The following is a 23,645-nucleotide window of genomic DNA, read 5'->3' as shown; positions in this document are numbered from 1 at the left end:
GTTCTGTTCCAACGTGTAGGGCTGCATGATTTTTGGGGGATTATTGTTAATATTATTAACATTACTAACATACATATATATATACATACATATCATTTTTTTTAATGCAGCATAGTAGTGTAAAATATATTTGTAATATTATTATTATCACAACATGATCAACATGAAAATGATCAAAATAATAATTAATTCAATTAATTCATGCTATATTTTGGCAAAAAAAAAAAACCTGCAGGGAGCCTTTAAAGCTGCAATGAAATATATAAATACATATATGTATGTGTATGTGTGTGTCTGTGTGAACAAAGACACAGTGCATGGATTTAAATAAATCTCAGTCATATTGTAATACTGCATTGTGCAGCCTTACAAAGCTGAATAACTGTATTTTTTGACCAGAGAATATATTTTGGAAGTCAAAATTGTTCAAACAACTGAAGCAACGAAACAACATCTTTTGTGTTTCAAAGAATAAAGAAAATCCTGCAGGTTTGTAACAACATAGTGATAAGTAAACGATAAACATAAACATAAACATAACAATCTGTTTAAGAGTCAATGCCACCACCCCGAACACATAGCACTTCTTTGTGGCAAACATAAAAGCCTTGCTTTTGACCTGATAAAGCCAGACTACAGCTTTAAGCAAGAGGTCATGTTGAAGAACACAGGGATTCCAACTCAAACGACTCAATCTGAATCCTGAAATTCTCAGTACTTGTACACGGAAAATGTTGCAGTTGGTCCATAGAGGTGCCAAAAAAGCACCAAGGCAGAAGAAAAGCAAAGTAAGGCTGCTCTACAGTGGAACTTTACAAAGGGAGTGATGTTTCTCGATCCAGTAATGGAGAATGCATGAGAGTCTGTGAAGCACATCAGTGTCAACAGCACTATAATGAGCTGCTTTAGATGAAGCAATGTATTTTGTGTTCTCACTGGTGAGAAAAGTTGCCATTTGCATTACCTCCCTTTCCAAAATTGTTCTTTATCATCTGAAATGTGATTTTTCATATCACATATTCTGGACTGACTCAAAGTTCTTAGAGTGAGTCCAAAAGACTGCTCAAGGGAGTTTCTTCAACTTTGAGCAATTTTATGTTCCAGTGGTTGGTTTTTATTTTCTGAGAACAGATTAAACATTTTTTTATAATTTTGTCAATATTTTCAACCCACTGAACATTTTTCTCCTAATATTCTTTCCCGAATGCCAGTGTGTTTTATAAAGTGCTTAAGACAAACAACACAGAAAAACCAAGGTACATTGCAAGCAAACTATTTATATTGAGTGTCATTTACAACCAAGCTATAATTGTCAAATTACCTAAAAAAGTATTAAAATGTTACAAAAATTTGCTATGCAGCTGAATTGGAAAAGTCACTGTGGGGATTTTCATTACTGGGAATTAGTGAGAATTAACCTTACTTAAAAAAATAAAATAAAAATTTGTGAGAGTTTAAAAAGCATGTTATTATTTATTATTAATTTATAGTAATAATATAATAATAAATAGAACTGAATTATTATATTTAATAATTATATATATTTTCTAAAATTTCACAGGACCAAAAGTGCCTATAGTTTTAAAAAAAACACTCCCACATGAATATCTACACAGACCAAACATCACACATCAAGCATAACCCTCATCTTTCCCCAAAGACGAACCATGGTTTGAAAAATTGGTCTTTCATGTCAGTCAAATACACAAACTGCCTCTCTTTCTCAAAGTTCAGAGGCTGAGGGTTTTTTTCTGATGTGCTTCTCACGTTCTCACATTTCTCTTATTACCAAGTGAAAACCTTCATCCAAGAAAAAAACACTAAAAAAAGGTTTCTGCTAAGAGAATGCTTTGACCTGATGACCCCATTGAAGAAAATAGCATATGCTGGTTAGGTATATTTTGAAGCATGGCAGCTGGTTTGAGCTGGTTTAAGCTGGGCCTTAGTTGGTCATGAGCTGGTTTAAGCTGGTCCTGAGCTGGTTATAAGATAGTTATTAACCAGCTCATGACCAAGGACCAGCTTAAACTAGTTCAATCCAGCTGCCATGTTTCAAAACATACCTAACCAGCATATGCTGGTTTGTTTTGTTTTTCAATAGGGGCCACAGCCATGCGAGTGATCAGACACAGAGGCAAAAAGTCCCAGGCTATCTAATGTCAATTAATTGTACCAATAACATGATCCACCTCTGGCTCCAGTTGGAGCTGTATGGGAGTTTGCTCTGGCATTGATGATTAGAGAGGATGCTTTTCTCAGCTGTCATTTGAGACAGCCGAATCCAAATAAAATGAGTGTGGGTTTGTGCAGGAGAAGCCTGCCTGATGGTGAAACCGAAATACTTTTTCACATACATACTGTAGTTCCAGTAGAAGCTGTCACAGGGTACAGCTCAGACTAGAGCTTTCCAGCTGAACAAATAGGGAACGTATGAACACATGGTATTCTCATAAACACCCTTGCCACTTAAATTGCTGTATGAATGCCATATGCATCTTCCCACGCTCTTAATTCAGGCCACAAGCAATTTCAGAGCTGCAAAAAGAGCCAAGACAAAAACAAACACTGAACAAGAAAAGGAACTTATAGGACACAAGCTGAAAGTCAGGTGTGGAGCAGACTGAGGTGTAGTGGTTAAGCCTGATTATGGAATGATTGTTGGTAATATTCCCTAAAGAAGCAAGCCATGATAAATCAGCATTGCTTGTGTGACGTTAAATTGATAGTTCATCCAAAAAGGTAAATTATGTAATCATTTATACTCCCTTATGTCATCGGCTTTCTTCTGAAGAACAAAAAATAAGACATTATGAAAACTGCTAAACATTTTTCAATATCTTCAAAGTCAGACATATGGCTTTAGAATGACATGAGGGTGATTACACGATAATAGCATCTTCATAAAGTATTTTGGTGAAGTATCTTAATGCATCTGATCTATGATGACATTGCATTAAAGATGAGGTAGGTAACTTTTGACGCTCTAGTGGTTAATAAACAGAACTGCTTGCGTCTTGCGGAAGAACATTGTAGCCGGAACTACTTCTCTCTGTTTATGTCTATGAAGAATCACAAAGGAACTGGGTTACTCCGCCGCGGTACCCCCGAAGCAATCTAAAATAGTCCGAATATAAACACTTATTATAGGTGCACCCTAGTGATTCAGGACAAGCCAAAAACACGGTTTGGAAAATGGATTCATGGTGTACTCTCTTATTATATAAATTTTTCTACATTTTGAACACAAACAAAGTTACGGACCGCAGCTCTGATTGGTTGATTTCATACCGGGAGCGGTCTGTAACTGCAAATGGCAATAGGACCACTGGGAGGAGCCAGAGGAGCTTGATTTTTTTAGGTGTGGTCATTCGAACGAATAAGCCAACTAGTAAAATATGTAGAAAATACTGTGAGATCGGTGTAAAAATCCTACACATTGCATTACATTGCAATAAACGTGCGTTTTGATTGGTTATGACGTTATACGTCTTTTCATGATGACAGACACAACGCGATACTGTTATTATTTTTACGCCTGCTAGAGGGCGCTTAACTTTAAAACGTAAATATAGTTCGTAATAAGGTGCTTGCACAAACGACCTATATGGTCGATTTTTGTTGGAGGACAGGCTCGTGAACTTTTAGGAAACTGCAAAAAGCATATGTGAACCATTAATTTGTGAGATGACTCTAAACACTAACTTGAACAGTGAGCGATGAAAAAAGTACTGGAATTACAGTTCTTCAGCAGCTGGAGGTGAGCATGATCCACATGCACAAAAATAAAGTGAAGGCTGCATCAACAAGAATCAATGTGAAACATCTTCAAAACATCGTCAAAATCAAGCAAAAGTACAGAAATCCCCCTCCATCAATAACAGACTGTCTGGCTACGAATCAACCCTGTGTTTTATGAATTGTGGTATCACTTTTTAGTGGTAAGCAAACTATGGTACCAGAAGTATGACTCAGATTCTTGACTTCCCTGCTTGATCATTTCCACAGAGATTTCTCTGTTTACACACAACACTACACTGAAAGCTCAATGGCAAAACCATCAATAAGTGCACACACTCACTTATATATTAAAACCAACAAAAAGGAAAGAAAAAAAATTATTTCTAATTCTAACAAGGCATATAAATTGGGAGAAATAAACAGTGTTGAAAAACTGAGATTAACACAAATAAAAAATGAAAGTTTTATGATGATATTCCATGGAAATTATTATTTCATTATTCATATAAATAATTATTTATTTTTCACCTGATTGAATTTGTACCCTGGGTTTTCAAACATTTTGATGGCACACACCTCCAAATATGATTATCCCCTTGTGACGCATCCCCTAAAATATAAAAGCAGCTATATATTTCCGTGTATACAGACCCTTTTATACTGTGAAAAAAATCATGAATATCAGAAATGTGTAAAAAAAATCTTTGTAAAAAACTTTTTTCCTACCCACCATTTAGAAATAGAAAGCAAATTGAAACATAACAATAGACTTTTCCCTATTGCATTTTAAAGCTAAATTTCAAAGGCAGAAATATTTATTTCAGCAGTGAAATATATGTATATCATAAAAGTATTTTGGATGAGAAAAAAAAAAGTCAAACACTAAAATACAACATTACTTGTATAAAATACTGTACGCTGACAGCTCCGCAAGGAACCTGATGATTAGACTCATTTTTAATAGATATTAATATATCAGAAATGGTTTGTGTAGTGTTCGCTCATGTGTGGAGGAAAAATTAAGAAAAATAGAAAAGAAAAATTAAATGAAGACACTGGACAGCTTTTCTTCCTAGTTCTTTGATCTGCTCTAAATCAAAGGGTTCCATGAGCTTCTGGTCCTTCTCCAAAACAAACTATGACCTGCACACCAGAAGACAAATTTCTTCCTGCACAAATATATTTCTTATTACTGCTGCAATCTCTCCTCAAAGTTAAGGGATGCATTTTTTTAATCTCTTTAGCCAGAAAAATATCACTATCTGCAGTCAGCTGAATCATAGGTGAGACTTTTTTTCAAAATAGCAGCCATAAAAAAATCATCCACCTTCCACTCCATTTTTTTTTTCAGGAGACAAACCAAGACAGTGGCAAGTTGGCACTACCTGACAGTGATATATTTATTGCACAAATTAACTGTCACCATGCCTATAACAACCTTTAGACATCGCTGTATAGATGATGGTCTTTTCAGGAAACTTTTAGTGCACTTATTTTTATACAGATTTTTATTCCTAATGCCAAAAATACTTGAGAATAAAATTTTCATGACAAATACATTAATGTTTGTCAAGACTAATACACACAAAAACAAAAGGCCACACACACACACACACACACACACACACACCTGTACAGCATATCATAATTAATATTTAACTTCATTAATCATTTTTGGAGCTGATTGATCATGGGTATGCTAATCTTAAAGTACACGTCTGAACAATGCAGCATTGTTTAAAGCTTTGTCAATATGCTTCTAATCTAATCACAATTCATATCTGTAAATCCAAAATCCAGCAAAGCAACAGAGCAGCAAATTTAATAAAAGCAACAGTCCAAAGCCATCTGTTCCAGCGAGGCTAGTAAGGATTTTAGTAATAGACACAGAGCTAAAAAGACAATTCCTTTTTGTGCTGTTCTTTAATTGTTAAAAGTTACACTGTGTCTTTTGACCATGTTATGTTAAGTAAGATGATTGTTAAGGTAGGTTGCCATAGCTGTGGGACACAAGCAGGTCATGAACAGTGAAATTCCCCTTCTTCTGCAATCAATTCTACTTCCAAAACAGTCACCATGTGATCCACAGGGGTAATAATGTCTAGAGCTGTAAAAAGGCAGTAGATTTCTATGCTTTCTGGTAAGATCGTAAAATGTTCTTTCAGTCCATCAGGGTCTAAGTTGGTTGGTTCTTTCTAAACAGCAGGTGAAATCTTTTCTGGCCTGGACAGCAGGTGTCGAGATTGCATTAAAAAAAAGAAGCTGTGTAGTCATGACTTCTAACAATGGTACAAAAACTGTACAATCTAACAGTTTAAAAGGAAATCCTCTATTTGTGTCAAGATGACATTAACAAGGAGATTAATTATAATAAAGATCGCTTTTATCACTTGTTGCTTTTATTGCTTATAGCTTTATCGCTGTGCCTGTTATAATATAAAAGAGGTCATCCCATTTGTTCTAAAATGGAAAATAAGAGGTTAGTTAAGTCACAGCCATGAACCATGGTTTGCTACTTGCTAGTCATAGTAGTTGCTAGGAGGGACATTCCCATTCAAGAAAGATTTTGATCAGCTAAAAATCTTTGCAGTCATCACTACTTTAGTATTCCATCAGAATGAAATTTTAGACAATTGCAAAAAGCATCACAATAATACACAAGTAAGCAGGCGATTCCCTTTCACCAATTAGTGTCTTGTGAAATGAAAAGGTAAAGATACTTCACACCATTGCCTCCAGCTAAAATACAAAGTCCTCTATCCATATTGCTTTCTTGAAAAAGCAACTTTGTCTAAATCTGGAGAGAAGTGTGCACAGATCAAGCACTGTTTACAGGTGAAAACAGACCAAAGCAACATAAAACCAAAATATCAGTGGATTTTGATGTGAGAGGAAAGCCAAGCAAAAACTTTGATTTCAGTGGGTCTTGAAGAGAGCGGAGAGAGTGCAGGAGAGAGTGGAAATAAGATCGGGACATGCCACAAGCCAGTTCCCATAAGTCAACACCCCCTGACTGGGGTTATTATATTTAAATTAGTAGACATCCTTTCTTTAATTAAATTAATAGACTCCAAAGATCTGACTGTATAATGGATGTTACATAAAATTCCAAGCACTTGTGGATAAAAGCATGTCAAGACCCGGTAAAGATGTAATCAATCCCTCCGGACAATTTATGGTCAGACTCCATGAATTGTTCTCAAGTACAACAACCCTGACTCTAGTTTTTTTATTATTTATTTATTTTACATGTGCACCACTTTCCTTTATCATTTTCAAAATGGTCTGTCATCATCTCTCTTTGAACAAAAAAACAAGCCTCTCCAGATGTATCTTTTCATCAGACCACTGTGGAACAGGATCAGAACAACTACAAAAAAAAACTAAATGGAAAACACAAAGAGGAGGGTTTGCAAGTCACAGAAAGAATGTACTTGGCAAGGCAAGTTGAAACAAAGCTTTCCATGTAATCTAGAAAACAATACTTTATATAAAAAAGTGAACTTTAATAGGTGGACTTTAATATGAGACTTTAACATGGGTACTATTCAGAAACCCAGAATATATGGATGTACACAAGAACTCAAGAGACAGGTCCACAAGCGGTCACCATCAAATTTAACTTAACTTGAACAAAATATTGCAAAGTCTAGATGTGCAAAGTAGAGACATATTTCAACCGACTAAAGGCTGTAATTAATGCAAAAGGTGGTTCAACACTCTCATGCTCAAGGATTATAGGAACATGACAAGCTGTTTCTTGTCATTCCTATGTTTTCAGACTTAATCAGTAATGCAAATTTCCAAAAATGTGCAAAACATCAGTATAAAGCTTTGGCCACAGTTTGATTGGTGTAATATGCTTCAAAGCCATATTAGATTTCTTTCTCACATGGGAGTCACAAAAATGTTTTTAACCTTGGAAAGCTTTTAGAACCTTGGCTATGTTTTAAATGCCTCACTTCCTCAATACAAAGATTAAATTCCCATTTGCCTGTCAGTTAAATTCCTCTATAAACTGTCCATTCGAATAGGTCCATTATTATGGGCGACTGATTTATTTGTCTCTTGATGTTGCTTAGATGGAAGATGTCAGTTTATCTGAATTAATCTCAAATTGCCATCATGAGAAACGTCAGATAAAGACAGACTCCTTACCCCACCTCATCACTACATCTGATTTATTTATTTATTTACAACAACCAAAAAACAGTAAACTTTTCATTACTTGCATCATCCAGGAACACCGAGTAATCCATTGGCACATTTAAATATTTTCTATGCGCTTTATTCTCCATTGCACTAATGTAAAAGATGTTCATATGTTCACAGTTTCTGCTTATAGTGTACATGCACTTTGACATAATCCATCTTTATAGTATGTTCATAGTACACCTATCTGTATATCATGCTGATAGTATTTAAAATCTGTAAATTATGTCCATAATACTGCCTTATCTGTATAGTTATTGTACATATCGTAGACCTTGTATATTCTGTACTTACTGTTAATTGCACTTCTGGTTGAATGCTAACTGCATTTTGTTGCCTTGTACCTTTCATGTGCAATGACAATAAAGTTGAATCTAATCTAATCTAATAATATGAGTCAAGAGTAGACAATTTAAAAACATTCATGACTGGTAAAAGGTCTGTTGTAGTTTTCTGCTTGCTATACAAGCTGTGCCATGACAAGGACACTTCAACGATCATCCAGTCATGAAACTTCAAAGTAACAGATTCCAATGACAGTGGTAAATAAAACCAATAAGACCTTCTGGCACAAGCTGATCCAAGCAGAGCAGAGCAGTATAACAATGTTAAAGGGGTCTTAATACTGCTGTAATGAAGTCTTGATTTGTTTTTGTTTTTTGGGGGGTGTACTAGAATAGGTTTTCATGCTTGATTGTTCTGAAAAAACAAAATGGGCTCTGATTGGTTAGCTGGCCGAGGGCGTTGTGATTGGCAAATCATTTAGAGTGTGTTCTGGACATGTCACACCCCTTACTAAATCTGTAAGTTTCATCTGTTCAGCTGTAAATATAAACAAATGGATACATTTTGCTATATCAGGCCCAATTCAGACCCTGCAAATGTTTACAAACAAGACGATTGTGCAGAACCTTTGCAAGCATGGATTTTAGAGGACGTTTCAGAGTGTTGTTTTTGCAATTTTTTTTAATGCATTTTTTGATACGATGTAATACACCATTTAACAGTAAATGCAGTAAAACTGTTATACAGCTGCAGGAGAAGCTTTTGTGCAAAGCCAGCATTTTGATCAGTATCTCTTAGTAGCGACAACCCACTACTAAAGCAGCTCCTCTTCTTGGTCTTCTCTAGAGCAGGTCAACCGGAATTCACCGGTTCCACACCAATTTTTTTTTTTTGCATATTTTGTTGACAGGAATTATATAAATTAGTGATATTTTGACATCAAATTATACATAAGAAGCTTATGTTGTTCGAACAAGCCGCTTGTTGTAGTTCTTGAAAAGTTTTTTTCTGTTAAACAGAAGTTCCTTTGAAGTAGACTTTGAGCTTCGTAACCTTGCAGATCTTTTTATACTCAAACAGCAACATTGCAAACTAATTAAACTTGAAAAAGTGAAAAAGCATTATAAGATCCCTTTAAGAAACCAGGCTTTGGCTACACTCTGCAAGGGCTCTTTTCTGACAGGAAAAGCAATCATGATACTTCATTAAACGGTCTTCCATATGGTGTGATGCTGTCCAACAAATCATGTTTCGGATCCAGAGCAAAATACTAGAATACTATCACTAAAAGTTTCAACCCTGTCTCTCATTCTGACTCAAGGAGAAACAGAAGAGTTCAACACATTTAATTTCTTCACAAAAATAAATGCCACCTGAGGAATGTCTAAATTAACTTGTTAGTTAAATATCCCTAAAAAAAAAGAGAGAAGGCTGATGCGTTGACAGCATGGGAACAGACAGATGACACTGTTTTGTGTTCCCCTCCTAATGTTGAGTCTCAAAATCTGTCTTTTTATCTTATGTTATTCATGGTTATATATTGTAATTGTCTTCTATTCTAAAGGTTTCTTGTTTATTTCATGCATTGTCACTTTTGAGGGGTTTGAATTGATCATGTCTTTCTTTTGTTCTGTCACGTTCATTTGTAAATTTTCTGTATTTTTATATGTATAAAAGAATACATTTGCATCCACAACTTTAATCTTGCCAGACTTAGCCATTTTGTTCTTTGAATCTGTAGTCTTGGTCTAAGAATCAGTCAAATATCATTTAAATATGATTACAGTTTAAATACACAGGCACAGCAGGAACCCTCTTAATGCCAAAATCATGATCAGAAGCATTCCTCAGTGGACACGTAGTAAACTCAATCCAGATAATCCAAGTGTTTCAGACATTCCAATCTACAACAAAAATTGCATTTGATAAATAATCAAACCATTTTTTTTCCTGAAAACTTTTAAATATTTTTCATTTATATTATTAAATGAAAAGAACACTAAAGTATCAAGCAACACCCATGCAAGTGCTTTCTAAACAACTTTGATGTTAAGTTGATGGAGATGGCAGGTCTTCACAACAAAACCCGCCCAATCGCTACTCAAAACTAGCCCAACTGCAGTTCGATGGGGGTCTAGCAATTACAAAATGATAAAATAAGCATGTTTTTGCATTCCAGGGGATTAATTTCATGTTACTGGGGTCACTTCAACCTGTGGACTTAAAAAACAACCCTCATATATTTATTTATTCATTTATTACAGAAGCCTGTTTCCGCTTTGGGAAAAAAGTAACTGTGACCTTTTTATCTCACAATTTAGGATTTTTTTCTCACAATTCTGAGGTGGGAAAAAAAAAGTAAGAACTGTGAGATAAAAATGAACTCCAATCTCACGATTCTGTCTAACAAAATAAAAAGTAATAATAAAAATTCTGATATTTGTTTTCACAATTGCGAGATTATAGCTTACAATTTATATACTTCTTCTCAGAATTGTGAGAGACAAATTCCACATTGTAAGAGACAAACTCAAATTTGTGGGATTAAAAAGTCACAATTACCATTTATGTTTTATTTATTTATTATTATTTTTTCTAAATCCTTTGGTGGAAACAAGCTTCCATATGTTCTAGTCTTCTTGTATGAATCTGAATTCATTTGGCACTTGATTGGTGACTGTTGAACCTCATTATTATCAGCATTGCTCCCTTTGAGGCTATATTGTGCCTGGAATTTAATTTGACATTCCATTTCTTCTTACATCTAGTTAAGTCATTTACATGCCCACCCACAGGGTAGCCATCCATGTGAAAAACTGCACATCATTAAAGGGGTCATATGATGCTGCTAAAAGGAACATTATTTGGTCTTCATGAAATGTGTTTATGTTTATGTGTTTAAGGTAAAAAAAACAAAACAAAAAACAGATTAATTTTCCACATATTCTACACTATTGTTTCTCCTCAATGCCCTTCAATTTTTGAAACACGTCGATTTTTACCAGGCTCATTGGTCTGAAAAGTGAGGTGTGCTCTGACTGGCCAGCTATCCAGTGCGTTGTGAATACCTCAAGAGTGTGACGAAAATGTTACACCCTTTAACATATTGTGATGTCCTGTCCGGCCGGTGCGACAAGACATAAACATAAAACCCATTAAAAACGTGATATAAACATGATTTCTAGTCATGTCTTCGTCTTGGAAGGCCAAACAAAGTACTTTCACTTTTCTCAGCGAAACACGGCCTTGAGTAAGTGGACGCCAGAGGCCTAGAATGAGCCGAGCCTAGAGTGAGCGGAGCATGGCTTGAGTGAGCAGAGGTGGGCGGGCTTGAGAACGGCTTAGCCAGCAGATTCTATGAAGGACCGGCCGGGGATTGTGGCAACCACATGTGACGACCCCAGGCTGGACTCGAAAGCCAATCCGGCAATCCAAAAGTTGTGAAATGTATTTCCTCATTGAGACTTTAGTCTTTGCAACTTTACAGATCTTCTTTATGCACCAAGAGCTTGTAAAACTCCAAAGAGAAAGGAAACATTTAAATAATATGACAACAAAAAGGACACAGACTTAAGACTCTAAAAAATCCTTCTCTTTTTCTGTGAGAAAATTTGATTACTCTCATCTGTTCCTCTCAAAACACTTTGTATATGTACTGACTCAATCATTTATTGTCTGTTTTTTTTTTTGTTTGTTTTTTTACTCAGTATGTGCATTTTCTATTCATACAAATGGTTATATCTTTGAATTAATCTGTTAATCATGTGTTGATATCCTCAATATTTTCCTCTGACACTATTTCTACAAAGTTTAATTGTAAAACTAATCTCTCTGGCCAATCTTTGTCTTGCTTGTCTCTGACTAATCAATCTTCTGTTTCTGATTTAATCTTAAAATCTAATTCTCCATTCTGCTGACCTGACCCCGCTCCTACTTCTCTTTTGAAACTCTGCCATTCTGTCATCTCTGCACCAATTTTTAACTTCATATACATCTCTGCTTCATTGCCTCTATCACTTAAATCTGCTGCAGCTACCCTCATCCTCAATGAACCCAACCTCAACCCCTCAGTTATATCCAGTTATTGCCTATACTATTTCAAATTTACCTTTCATTGCCTTTCATACCTTTCAGATTATCGGAAAGTACTGTTGCCTCCCAGCTTCAGTCTTTCCTAGTTGTAAATAATCTCTTTGTTCTTTTTTAGTCTGGTTTTTGCACACTTCAAAGTTCTGAAACTGCACTTGTGAAGGTGGTGAATCACTTATTACTTTCTTGCCACTCTGGTTCTCTCTCCATACTTCTCCTACTTGACATCAGCTACCACCCTTGACACAGTCTCCCATGATTTATTTATTTCCCGCCTTTCAGAAGTGGATATTTCTGAGGTCACTCTCTAATAGACAATTTTATATTTCTGTGTGTGATTCTTGATCTCCCACTCTACAGCTGAAGCAAGGTGTCCTCCAAGGATTAGTTCTCGGTCCATCATTATTCATAATTTACATTCTACCTCTGGGTCAGCTTTTACATCAGCATGGTTTATCATTTCTATGCTGATGACATCCACATATTCATTACCTTTAGGCCTACTCTATCCATTCAAATTGATAAAATATCTGCTTGTGTAAATGAAATAAAAGAATGGTTAAACTCCAGGTGGATTAACAAGTTTGTTTGCCCATATAAACTTCAGTAAATTACGTTTAATTGATTTGGTTTGCAGTCCACTGATGAGGGGCTTGATGAAGCAGCTTCAACTCGAGCTCGGATATACCCCACAGAGACTTGTAACTTGTAACAGACTGACCAATTATGAGAACCACGTACGAGTGGGCCAAAATGGCACCATCAACAACAGACATTCACTCTGACCAACCTTACTCTGAACAGAATAGTTTGGGAGCAAACGGGTCAACGGGAAGCCATAAAGACTGGTCATGGGCAATTCTTGGACTACCCAGCCACAACAGGGGCAGAGATGCATCCATTTACCTTGTGTTCGAGGCCAGCTCAATGAAAGAATACAGTATTGCAAGCTTTATTCCAAAAGCAAACCTAAGGAACTTCCTGTGTCTCTTGATGATCTTGACGCAGAAGTATACATCCTTATATCTCAGATAGAGATAGGATAAACTTCTGCGTCAGCATCTTGAAATTGCTTACTCCAAGCACAAGGTTAGGTGATGCAAATCCAAAAATAAATACCACTATACCAGTATAGTTTAAATAATGTTTGGAATGTGTTTAAAAAGGATCTCTTTTCACAGTTGCACTGTCCCGAGGACACAGCTGTATGTGTTACTAAGGGTGAAAGTTCTGAAAATGAAGTTGTGAGCTAGTAGAACGTGATGACACAGAAGAACTTGTCCAATACCCACTGACAGCCACACATATCCACCGCCTGCTGCCATCAGCTCCCGTGCCTCACGCACATGAACGTGACTTCAGTGCTAGATTGAATAATTTTCAGATGCTTTTAGCAAATTTTTCCATAGAATACATATAATGACAAACCTAGTGACTTTTTTGGATAAACATTTGCTATGATTCAGTTTGAAGATGTCGCTAGTTCTGAACCACGAGCAAGAGGTCTGACTCTTCAGTATAATTTTAAAAAATACGGTGTTATTGATTTTTGGTCATCCCACCCACCACTAATGCCAGCACCAACCACAGAGCAGAGACTTGGATGTCAACATAGACCCTGCACCAATGACTTTAGGGCTATGCTTTCAATCTCCAAAATCAGTCTGTGTTTAGGACGGAGAGGCAAACACACTTGTAGGTTGCCCACATTCATACAAATGTGGAATGGATAGCATAAAGCACCCAACATCTTTAGAGCACAATAATGTATTGCTGCAGTCACATATGGCAGCCAGTCATGTGAAGCGAGTGTTGGTAGCAAACTGGAATCACATGAAGTAGGCTGACCATGGTGAGCACTAATAGCTTGCCATAAGATATATTCTTTCATGTGAACTCATTTACACAGTAGCTCAGCTCAGTGCATTTCAGTCGGGATGAGAAGAATAATGATTAGTTGTGCAAATAGTGTCTGTAGCCTGAAGTGCCAATAACCTTGTTGCATGACAAACTCCACAGACCCAGCTCATAGCACACAGTCCTCTATTTGTCCCAGCTCAAAACGGCAGTGGAGCTGAAAGAATAATAGTTATTAGCTTAGCAGACAAGTGTTTGGTAGCATGGAGAGCCAAAAACCATAGTGCAAATCAAATGTCAGCTGTGGAGTCTGGCTTAAAAACAGTCACATAAACAAGAGTTGGAAGTGTAAACGCCAAATCAATGTACGAGCCTTAATTAATGCAGTGCAGGAGTAGAGAAACTCTGCTCACTCTGAAGCCCAAGTCACTAGGGCGTTAGGTGTAAAACAGCTTGCATTTACTCTAGATATGTGAGCTCAAGCAGCATCGGAGCTGAAAGAAAAATTAACAGCCGGTATTGGTATGCTTGATTGCATAAAGCGCCAAGACCTTAATGCATGACAAAAATCCGCTGCAGGACTCCTAGAGTCTGCACCTAAAAGCAGTACACGAATAAGAGCTGGAAGCGTGAGCACAAATTCAAATGCACGTGTCTGCATAAGTGCAGCTCAAAAGTAGAGAGAGAGAGAGAGAGAGAGAGAGAGAGAGAGAGAGATAGGAAAACCTGTCTGCTCAACTCTATAACCTGAGCCATTATAGCAGTAACATGAAAACAGCTTGCCACTTAATGTTTTATATCAACACAGTAGCAGACCTGAAAGAAACATTATAGTACTCCGGCAGACCAACGCTCAGTAGCATCAGTAGTGCCAAGACCATGGTGCATGACAAAATATCCGCTGCAGGACTCCTTAGAGTCTGTGTCATAAAACAGTACACCAACAAGAGTTGGAAACATAAGCGCCAAATCAAATGAGCAAGTCTGCATCAGTGCAGCACAGAAGGTAATGTTAGAAAGAGAGGGGGAAAACCGTCAGCTCACTGTTATAACTTGCTATAATAATAGTCTGAAACACATGAGCTCTTCCACTTGTTTCAGCTCGATGCAGCAGCGGAGCTGAGGGAAGTAATAGAGCAACTAATGCTTGGTAGCACGGAGCGACAAACCATAATGCACAACAAACATCTGCTGCAGGACTCCTCAGAGTCTGCGTCTAAAAACATTTCACAAACAAGTGTTGGAAGCATAAGTGCCAAATCAAATGAAAGTGTCTGCATTAGTACAGCGCAGCAGGTAATGTAGAGACAGAGGGGAAAAACCATCAGCTTACTGTTATAGCTTGCTATAAAAAATACTCTGAAACACGTGAGCTCTTCCACATATATGTTTCAGCTCAATGCAGCACTGGAACTGAAAGAAATAGTAATTAGTCGGGCAAACTAATGCTTGATAGCTCAAACCGCCAAAATCATAGTGCAAAACAAACATCTGCTGCAGGTCTCCTCAGAGTCTGAAAACAATACACAAACAAGTGTTTGAAGCTTAAGCACCAAATCAAATGAATGTGTCTGCATTAGTAAAGCGCAGCAAGTAACTTAGAGAGAGAGAGGGGAAAACCACCTGCTCACTTTTATTACATTACATTTTTAATTTATCTGACGCTGTTATCCAAAGTGACTTACAACTGCTATATGTCAGAGGTCGCATGCCTCTGGAGCAACTAGGGGGTTAAGTGTCTTGCTCAGGGACACATTGGTGTCTCTCAGTGGATTCAAACCCGGGTCTCTCACACCAAAGCCATGTGTCTTATCCACTGCGCTAACACCAACCCACATATACTGTAGCTTACTGGAAAAATCATTTTGTTCAATTTAGAGGAGTAAACTGCTCTATATAAAAGATGGCTTAGAGCACAAAAATCTCTTTCCGATGGGCAACAGATGATTCGCTTCCTAAAGGAATAAAAATCTGATTAAATAGCGTGCAGCATGCATATAGGAGTATATGTGACGTATGCGCAGCAATGCTAAATGCTATTGTCCAATGAATTGGCGTGATGGTATGTGGTCTTTCCATAGCGATGACATCATTGCAGTCATCGCAGCATTTAAGTGAACCTATAAGAAGAAACAGTGGCGGCTGAATCAACCGGCTGCTTTCTAAATGCTCTCGCATTACTTTGATGCCACACATGACAGTCACGTGGCGTCTGTGCCATCTCAAGTCAGACAAAATTTCTAACCAGCATGCACTGCTTCAAGTCAGAATTGAATCGATCTGTGCAGCTCTATTAGCAGATCTATTAGCAGCATCACATGACAGGGTAGGAAAACACACAACAAGAACATGAAACATGGTTAAAGAAAACCTAAACAAGACAAAAAAAAACAGCATGACTTTGTTTTACATCTTTGATCATGCCCATTTCTCATCATATTTTAGTATGACTGCTATAAACCCCTGATATGTTGATTAACCTTCAACTGTCAAGACTTTCCAGAGCATACAGCATGTATCAGATTAGAGTTGTACATTAATTTATCGCCTTAGGTGCTCTTTGGATGGGATAATCATAATACAGAACAAATAAGAAACTCCAAGGCACTCTCTTAAAGAAAATTTTTAAAGCCTTTATTTTATGGCTTGGTCATCATAAACCTTTAAAAACTCTGACGCGTTTCGGCATATAAGCCTTCGTCAGGGAGTCAACAATTTCCAAAACAAGAGTCCTTCTTATAAGTCTTCACACAACTAATCAAAAAACTCCATTTGGCAGAGGTAGGTTCAAAGTTGTAGGATTATGACAAAGGACAAACCTTGTCAAAATCAATGAATGAGATTTGACAACTGCCATTCTTGTACTGGAATACATCAAAGAATACATGATGCTGGTTTTATAACAACATTTTGTAATTTTTGTTGCACATCTACTTTACTAATATATATTATACAGCATTACTCAGGAAGTGGGAAATGGAAAAAAGAGTGGAATAACCATTTCTAAGCTAAATGACATTTCATAATGTCTTAGTGTTCTGCTGAAATACTGTACAGAGTCCTATCAGTCTGTCAAAGAGAAAAATGTGAAAGCTAAATAAACAGGGAGATTGATCAAAAGGCAGTTTGAGCGATTTGTGCATGCTTCCATGCATGTGTCTGTGTAGAGCTGGATATGGGTGACTGGCACTTAATCTTTCTATGAACAGTAGAGCACTTTCCCCTTTTTAAGTACTTCAATCACATCTGGCGCTGGGATGCTATACTGCTTTTTTTTGCCCTGTGGGTGGTCAGTATCTCCCATATGCACCTTGACAAACCTGGGCTGCAAATACACACACACTGTTGGAGCCCATAGAAATTGGAGACCAACAGCAGCACCTGACCTTCCCTGAGAGCTTACACGCTCTCCCATCCCAACAAAACAAGGTCTGTTCCATCATTAGCATACCAACACCACACACAATCATAAGCATCTCAGTTGAATCCTAATATTACCCACACAGAACCAGAACTATAAAAATAAATACAACTATATCAGCGCCCACACCACATGCAGTTGCACATGCAGCAGTTCTGTCATCTCATAGCATTAATATAACAATATGACAGATACTGACATTATTTTGCAGCCTCGACTCCCAGAGAACATTTCAACAGCTTTTCGAAGTGAAACTAATTAAAATGCCTGAGATACCAACTGAACATCTGTTAGTCTTGATGTGAAACAAACTCATTAGTTTCTGGCATGGGAGATTTTAAAATCCCCATTGAGATTGAGATCTTTCATTGAGATTTACTTTATGCACCCTTCTGCAACTGAAGATGAAAACATTAGAATCCAGGTGAAAGTTCTTCCATTCATTTAATTTTTGTGAGCAAAACACCTGCATTTTTTCCTTTTTTTAATCTGGCAAGGGCAGAGATGAAATATAATGATGTATGACAACACTCAAATATGATTATATATATATATAAATTTTTATTTTTTTTATGACAAACGCAGTTAAATTGAGGAACATTCTTTCCATGCAAATAAATTGAATGCAATGAAACTATGAAGGATTGAGAAGACGGTATTCCACACAGCACATTATTAAAAAATATTACTACAATAAACTTATGTTGCTGTTGTAAATTAGCTGGCAGTGTTTTTTTTCTGGTACATTTTTTGAATTTCTATACATACTGTTATCAAATATTTTCTATAATTCTAATTATTCATGTTATCCTAATGCCAAGGTCTTAGTAAACTTACATTTTATGAATCTGAAATAATTAATGCAATGAAATTATGACAAATTATGCAACCAAATATTAGATATACACGTAATGATGAACAGATGCTTTTATGAATCATTAAAAAAACTCAAGCCTTTCACACTTAAAGGGAAAAAGAGCATTCAGTTTAAACTAGGCTGCACTAGCAATAGGACGTAAAGGCCAGCTTTTCTTTATGTCAGAGAAGAAATGCAAATCTCTGTGCTTGGTTACACTTGACACTGACAGACTTCGACTTTTTGCTTATTTTATTTACCTCACCCATATTTACTTTCATTTAAATGCAAACTGCATGTCTTATGGAAAACCCTCAAACCCTTTGATATTAAGCACAGCACGTTTGTGACAGAACAGGACACGATTGCTGGGAAAGCAGCTGTAAGAAACAAGTTTTAAAAAAAAGAGACAATTGTCCAGTGTGGACAATTCTATTCAAAACTACAAAGAAGGTCCTTGTCATCGAAATGCTACTGCCAATCCCACTCTGAATCGGATGCTTCTGCAATCTAGCAAGCATGCTAACTAGGTCAATTAGCCCCTGCTTGTAGATGCTGGAACTACATAACATGGCAGCAAAAAGCATTATCGCCACTGATGACCATTCAAAATTATCAGTGAATTAAGCCTTCATATATATACACAGTCTCTGCACTGACTACATTCACAACTGTCTGTCATATTCACTGAGTTGATCAAAGAAACACTGGTTTATAAAATCTTTGAAGTGACTCCCGTCAGTGCAGAATTATGATGAATGTCAATCTATAGTGTCGTAAAAGTTGCATGAGATCCATTTTGACTGTTCAGACTGCGGTTGCACTGCAAAACATCTGACCTGATATCAGATTTAGAACCACACATGGCCCAAATCAGAATCAAAAAGCTCTCATTCTATGTGGTTTATGCTGTTCACTCAGTCATGAAACAAACAATCTGAGTCACATAGGAGTAAAAAATAAAAAATTCTGATTTGGGCCACATTTTGCTGCAGTATATGAACAAAGCCATTGTCTCTAACAATAGCTTTTTGGCAATCCTCACACATAACAACCACAAGGGGGCCTTAAAGTCTCCACTGCTCAGCCCAAAAGGTGCTACATTTCCAACTGAGCTCTTGTTTTCCACAGCAAGTTGAATGGGCATCTGTTAATCACCTGTGCTCCTAAAAGCCCATTTCCCCATGTGAAACAGGATCTCGTCTTGGATGCTAGGAGAGTTTAGTGCTGCGTTGTTTGCGTTTTTGGTCTTTGGCATGGCACGGAGCCAGAGGCCAGTGCTGTTGGCCTCGATTCACACAGGCGGTCATTAATGAGAGATAAAGCAGAAACACAGAGGAGGTCTGTGGAGAGCAGGGCAGCTCACTATTTCTCTCCTTCGCTCTACAGAGACCTCTTTCTCCTCACTCTCATCTCTTACTGCACAAAGCTCCCCGCATACACATGGATAATATCCTGTCTGCACTTAGGGCAGACACAGGAAAGGGCTGTTGAGAAGGGAGGAGGTCAGAGGTGATACCAGGGAGGGGCGCTGAGAGTAAACTCCAGCTTGCGGACGTGAGGCCTCTATGTTTTCAGTCCTACAGCATCAATTAGCATGTTGTCCTGTGCTTCTCTGCAGCTGAGAGTGAGAAAACGAGAGAACACTCAAGCCCTGTGATAGCCAGGCCCTCGGGACAGCAACAATGCACCACTGGAGAACCACAGTGTACCAAGTGTACAGCTCAAAACAGCTCCTCTCAGGGGTCATTTCCTACGTTCTCGCTTAATTTCCTTGTTTTGGTTCATGAGTTCTGGAGGTCGGTTATTCTGAAAGCTGCATGAAAGAGCAAATGTTTTACTCGATGTGGGACTGTATTTACAAGGGAGTAGCACTACCTAAGAATGAAATAAGACTCATAAGATGAATGACTGATTTGTCATTTATTACACAAACCTCAAGCTTATCAATGTTCAACTATCACAACACAGTCCAGAAAATAAAAGTTTGTAAACAAAGACGCAAGTGCTTGACCAAAGTACTGCGTGGTAAACAGTGGAGCTGGTCTGGTAGTAACAAACCTCAATGATTTATTATTCAGTTAGTTTTATATAAATATATAAAAATCTATCCAATCAAGGCTAGATTCAAAGATTGTCTTAACTTTTCTAAAAAAAAATATGTTATTACCTTACATTTAAATTCAGTTTATTGTAATTCTTCATTCTGCATCCATTCTCAATTTATCATGAGATTTATATTGACACAACCTGGAGTCTGACGTAATGACTTGCTAATTGCTATGCTAATTATGATATCAATCACACAGTCTTTTGTTCTGGAGATTCATTCTCTTGTTTATGTAATTCTGTTTCCTTATAAAGACAGATTTCACACAATTTTCCTGATGCCTTCAACAAAGGCTGATTCTCAAACATACAAAGAAACACAGCAAAACCCGAGCCTCTCTTTTAATTAATCTCATTAAATCACGTCTCTGTCTATTAAACAAGACAATAACACTGAATTTAGCTCATTAGAGTCAAGGATGTGGGTGGAACTGCAAAGCCACGTCATAAAAACATGAAAGCATTAGAAGTGCTCTCACACCCCGAAGCACCACATGAGCTTTAAGTTGTGGCACCAGTCTGGCAACTTCCAGCACCACAGACACAGGAGCCACATTAAAGAGAGACATTAATCTGAAATTTTCTTTGATTACAGGAAAGAGGACGATGGAAGGTATAATAAAGAGTCACCTCTAAATAAAAAAATAAAAAAAATTGCACTTTGCATTAAATTTTTGTTCCAATTTAATATAGCAGGATAAACAAACTAGCATATCATCTGAAAATACACTGAAATCAACGATGCCCACAACATTCCCGAGCCACATGTCAAACCTTATTTTGCAGTGAGACGCTTTTGAATTCAAGACCTGAGGTCATATATAAATATTTAACATTTTGCAGTTACAGAAAAACCTTCTGTATATTCCAACCTTCCAGCCTACTTTATATTCTTAAAAACACCATCATGACCTCTTTAATGAGTGGGTCACTGAAAATTCTTTACTTTAATAGCCAGTTTTGATTAAAGAGTGACTTTGCATGATTTATAGACCTATGAAAATGTTATTTTTTTGCCAGGGTTAACACAGCTGAAATGACTTGAGTGTGCAATAAAAAAAACAATGCACAAGCCTGTGATCTTCATACCTCAACCAACTCTATGGATTCATACATAATGGCACCTTTCAGAGCCATAGGTAGTGTGCACCTGTATTGAAAATATGACCTCATTCTGTGAGATCTCTTGTGCAGATTATAAGTCATTAACCTTAACGACAGGCAGTGTGCTGTGTTGTCATCAGTACCTGACCTGTGGCAAAGTGCCAAGAGATGTGACTTTGATCAGACTCTAGTCCTTAATTTCAGCATAGGAAACTGATGCAAATGGTCCATCTTAATGAAAACAAAAGTGCAGATGTAAAAGCAAGTGGGTGCTGTGCAGGTAAACCTCACTCCCCGATCTCAAGATGTGCACTAGCAATTGACGCTTAGTGGCTGCAGTCATTTAGCCTCCTTGTTAGTTTTTCCGCCTCCCACCCCCGGAGACCCGGGTTCGAGGAGTGCGAGGTTTGGCGGTGAGGACCCGGGAGAGAGGGGTTACACAGAACGCAGGCACACGCAGCAAATGAATGGAACATTCCAAAGAGAAATTGATCAAAGATCAGGGCCAGTGAGTCACAAATGAGGGTCAAACGGTGATAGATAAACTCTAAATATAACTGTTAATAAGATAAAGAGAAAAGACAATGATAGTATGTGCTACCTCAAAAGTTAACTAGGGAATGCCGTTAAAAGTGAAAAAAAGAAGCATACTTGTATATTATATTCATAATATTCAGATGTGTGTTTGCAACTTCAAATTATAGTAGTGATCTGGTGCTGTTGGATTTTTAAACATTTTTAGTTTCAGTGCATATATGATACACATAAGCAAAAAATAAAATAAAAAAAGCTAATATTTGGACTCTGAAGTATCACTGTCCCACCAGGTTGAAGTTCTTGAGGTGATGCCATAGCAACGACTTGTCAGCACCTTGGACAGAGGCTGCTGTTGATCTCATCAAAATATTATAAATAAGGATTATAGGTATTTTATTATACTTTATTTTGAAGTATAACGTTAGCGCAATCTGGGGAATAATAACAAAATATGTGGAGATTAAAACTGGTAAATATAGACTATATATGTTAAAAGAAAACTCCGTGTGCTGATCCTGAAAGTAGCACGTCATGACCAACGTCAGTTCAAGAGCACCTGTTAAACTACAAACAGACTTGCTTTTGACTAAGATAGCAAAGAAAGTGTGTGGCCCTTTAAGTCTAAATATAGTTCCTCTCGAAACTGATATCCACTGCCTTGCTATCGTATTAGCAAACAGTCAACACAAAATGTTATGTTTTGAAAAAAAAAAAAAAAAAAGCGTGGTGAAGTTACAAAAAAATTGTCCTTTTACCTTATTCAAGTGGGGGTTACGTGTAACATCATACCCCCTCTTCTTCGTGTAAACAAAGGTCTTGCTTTGGTCTGCTGACTTCTGCATCTCCCACTCGACAGATTCCTGTTTGACTAAAGCGTGTGCCATGTTGCTTCCCCTTTAAATAGCGCTGAACTCAACAAGTGCGCGCGCCGCGTGATCAGACAGGAAGACGTTACGCAGCGTGACTCAACAGTGGTTGCGTGTGTGCTGTTATCGCCAAACTATTAGCTGTAAAAGTCGATAATAGTCTTGCAAATCTTATCTGAAGCAGAACATAAAGGTTTTACATAATATTTTAAGGCATGGTTTCAAAGTAACTTTACCGTGGTTGGAACAGGGGCAAAAAAGAGACGGGGCTAGTTGTCACAAAAGCTGATTTTGAGTTTGATTTAGTCGATATAAAAATATTTTTTTTCTGTAGCAGTGGTTTTATATGTTGGCTTTAAATATTTGATTCAATAATTTATTCAATTAGAATATCTTTATTGTGAATTTTGTCTGACACTTTAAATATCATATTGTATCAAATTGAAAGTACAATAAAAGTAAATATGTATTTACTTGAAAGTACCCCCCATGACGTTTAAATGAGCAGTTTTCTGTTTTTAATATTTTTTTAATCTTTTGAAATTGACTATAAAGTCTTATCCTAAGAAAT

The 23,645-nt window shown here is 37.1% G+C and overlaps 1 protein-coding gene across 1 annotated transcript in view; it reads right to left on the bottom strand.

The window, feature by feature from the left end:
* The window catches only part of me1 (malic enzyme 1, NADP(+)-dependent, cytosolic), a 65,312-nt gene extending 42,193 nt beyond the window's left edge, over positions 1-23,119 (bottom strand). The window contains exon 1 of the mRNA XM_052618245.1: positions 22,964-23,119. Within this exon, the coding sequence (XP_052474205.1) occupies positions 22,964-23,092 (129 nt within the window). The 5' untranslated portion in view covers positions 23,093-23,119. The remainder of the gene's footprint in view (positions 1-22,963) is intronic.
* Positions 23,120-23,645: the final 526 nt, after the last annotated feature.

Source organism: Carassius gibelio, chromosome A16 (assembly GCF_023724105.1).
Source record: "Carassius gibelio isolate Cgi1373 ecotype wild population from Czech Republic chromosome A16, carGib1.2-hapl.c, whole genome shotgun sequence".
Lineage (NCBI taxonomy): Eukaryota > Metazoa > Chordata > Actinopteri > Cypriniformes > Cyprinidae > Carassius > Carassius gibelio.
This window is presented reverse-complemented; position numbering and strand designations above follow the sequence as displayed.